Source organism: Coenobita brevimanus, chromosome 114 (assembly GCF_032717465.1).
Source record: "Coenobita brevimanus isolate Jiangsu-jjx chromosome 114, ASM3271746v2, whole genome shotgun sequence".
Classification (NCBI taxonomy): Eukaryota; Metazoa; Arthropoda; class Malacostraca; order Decapoda; family Coenobitidae; genus Coenobita; species Coenobita brevimanus.
The window spans coordinates 3,056,662-3,059,161 of NC_137067.1; the positions used below are offsets into that span (position 1 = coordinate 3,056,662).

Genomic DNA, 2,500 nt, shown 5'->3' on the forward strand with positions numbered 1-2,500 from the left:
ACGTGTGTGTGTATGTGTGTGTGTGTGTGATGGGTAGATGATAAAAACGTACAGGAAGAGGAGTACACACACACACACACACACACACACACACACACACATGCATACATATACACATAGATAGACACATAAATACACACATAGCACACACACACACACACACACACACACACACACACACACACACACACACACACACACACACACACACACACAGCCTTGTAGGGCACGGGGTAGTGGTTGGATACGAGGTAGACTAGGATCAACACGTGACTGTGAAATAGATAGAAGATAGATAGAAAATAGATACAATACACGTGCCCGATAGATAATAGATAGAGATAGATAATGCCAATTTATTGTCTTGAAGGAAGCAGGTTCGATTTCAAAGGTAAGAAGATATAATTGTGTGTGTGTGTGTGTGTGTGTGTGTGTGTGTTTCCTCCCCTCCCTCCATTCTGTTTTTTCTCCCTCCTCCTCCTCCTCCTCCTCCTCCTCCTCCTCCTCCTCCTCCTCCTCCTCCCCCCCCTTTTCCGGTCACTCAGATAAATCCTTCTCCATTTATACCTCACTTCCCTCCTCTCTCTCTCTCTCTCTCTCTCTCTCTCTCACTCTCTCTCTCTGGGCCAAGTTAAGGTGAAAGGAGTTTAGGTGGAGTAGTGAAGATATTAATAGTAGTGGTGATGGTAGTGGTGATAGCAGTGGTGATAGTAGTAGTAATAGTAGTGGTGATAGTAGTGGTTATAGTAGTGATAGCAGTGGTGATAGTAGTGGTAATAGCAGTGGTGATAGTAGTGGTGATAGTAGTAGTGATGGTAGTGGTGATAGTAGTAGTGATGGTAGTGGTGATAGTAGTAGTGATGGTAGTGGTGATAGTGGCATTGATAGTAATATTGATAGTGGTGATAGTAGTAGTGATAATAGTAGTGATAGTGGTAGTAGTGGTGATAGTAGTAGTAGTGATAGGAAGGCTGGTGTTAATGTGCTATTTTTAAACTTAACACCTGTCTTTACATCCGGTGTGGACACGTACATACATACACGAACACACACATACACACATACATGCACACACACACACACATATACAGTATACACATAACCAGTACATACACACACACACATACACTCATACACACATACATGCTTACACACACATTGATACATATATACACATACATATACACACATACACATATACATATACAGTACACACACACACACACACACACACACACACACACACACACACACACACACACACACACACACACACACACACACACACACACACACAAGGTCGAGCCAGATTTAGAAGTGATACTGAATGTTACATGAGAGGAGAAGGTCAGGATAGGTTCAGGAAGCTCCCTAACACCTCTCCTTTGGCGATTTTGTACATCATACTGTTTCTTATTTATGCAGAGTATGGCGATGTTGGAAGGATTTATGTAACAGGTTGATGGAAAGGGCTAATAAGCAAAATAAATCGCTTAGGAAAAGGTGTTAGGGAGTTTCAGTACTCGACAATCCAGAGTTCGATCCAGTTAGTGACGTCAATGAACAGGATTTATGTAGATCTGGTTAGAAGTGAGTTAGGGCAGGTGTCGTAACGAATTCCATGTTGCTATTTATTCTGGTGCTTGAGGGACGCTATTATTATTATTATTATTATTATTATTATTATTATTCTGCTTTCTGCCGATCCTATAATATTCCTTCAGGTTTTTCAATCATGCAAGGTATTTCTTCCTCTCTTGTTTCCCGAACGCCGGAGGGTCTGGAGGGTGGGGGAGAGCGCCCTCTGCTGTGCTATCCATTTCTCCTGCACCTATACTTGTAGCGCTGTGTTAGTATTAAGGCCGGACCGCCTCGGAGGGACCGCAAGGTGTGCGTGATCTGGGGGTCTTTGTAATTCTGTGCAACTCACTCTTACGTCAATTACTTGATTTAAATTCTCCTTGCTTTCATAACCTCCATGCATATTAAATTCCCTCCCTCCCTCCCTCCATTTCCCCCATATTTCTTTTCACAGTATGGACAACGACGAGTATGTGTATGCAAAAAATTAACCTACTTCTTATATTTTTCTTCCAGGATATTCTACAGAGCCCGGCAGACTCCCTAGGCTCTCCAGACGATGAGGATTTGGTGTCGAACGATGATGACCCGAATACACAGGTGGGTGGTTGGGCTGTTAGGAGGGTTGTTAGAGGTTAGGAGGATGGTTAGAGGGTGGGTTGTGGTTGTGGGTGGTGGTGGTTGTGGGTGGTGGTGGTGGTGGTGTTGATGATGATGATGGTGATGATGATAACTATAAATATATATATATATATGTTTGCTGTCCACCCATCCTATGTCTATCTATCTACCTTCTAACCATACCATCCACTCATCAAACTAAGCACTTTTTCCCTTTTTCAGAGCAACGAAAGCTCATGCGTGTCTGCACAGGACTTCTGGGAGACAGGCGGGGAGAGTGATGTTGCGCCCCAATCTC

General features: G+C 43.3%; 2 protein-coding genes across 2 annotated transcripts in view; one reads left to right on the forward strand and one right to left on the reverse strand.

Annotated features, from left to right (window-relative positions):
* The window catches only part of LOC145418420 (uncharacterized), a 367,504-nt gene that overhangs the window by 166,341 nt on the left and 198,663 nt on the right, over positions 1–2,500 (reverse strand). The window lies entirely within an intron of this gene.
* Positions 1–2,500, forward strand: part of LOC145418419 (uncharacterized) — a 102,891-nt gene that overhangs the window by 83,716 nt on the left and 16,675 nt on the right. The window contains exons 10-11 of the mRNA XM_080286829.1: positions 2,098–2,181; positions 2,425–2,500. The exon at positions 2,425–2,500 is cut by the window's right edge and continues 179 nt beyond it. Of these exons, the coding sequence (XP_080142955.1) occupies positions 2,098–2,181; positions 2,425–2,500 (160 nt within the window). The remainder of the gene's footprint in view (positions 1–2,097; positions 2,182–2,424) is intronic.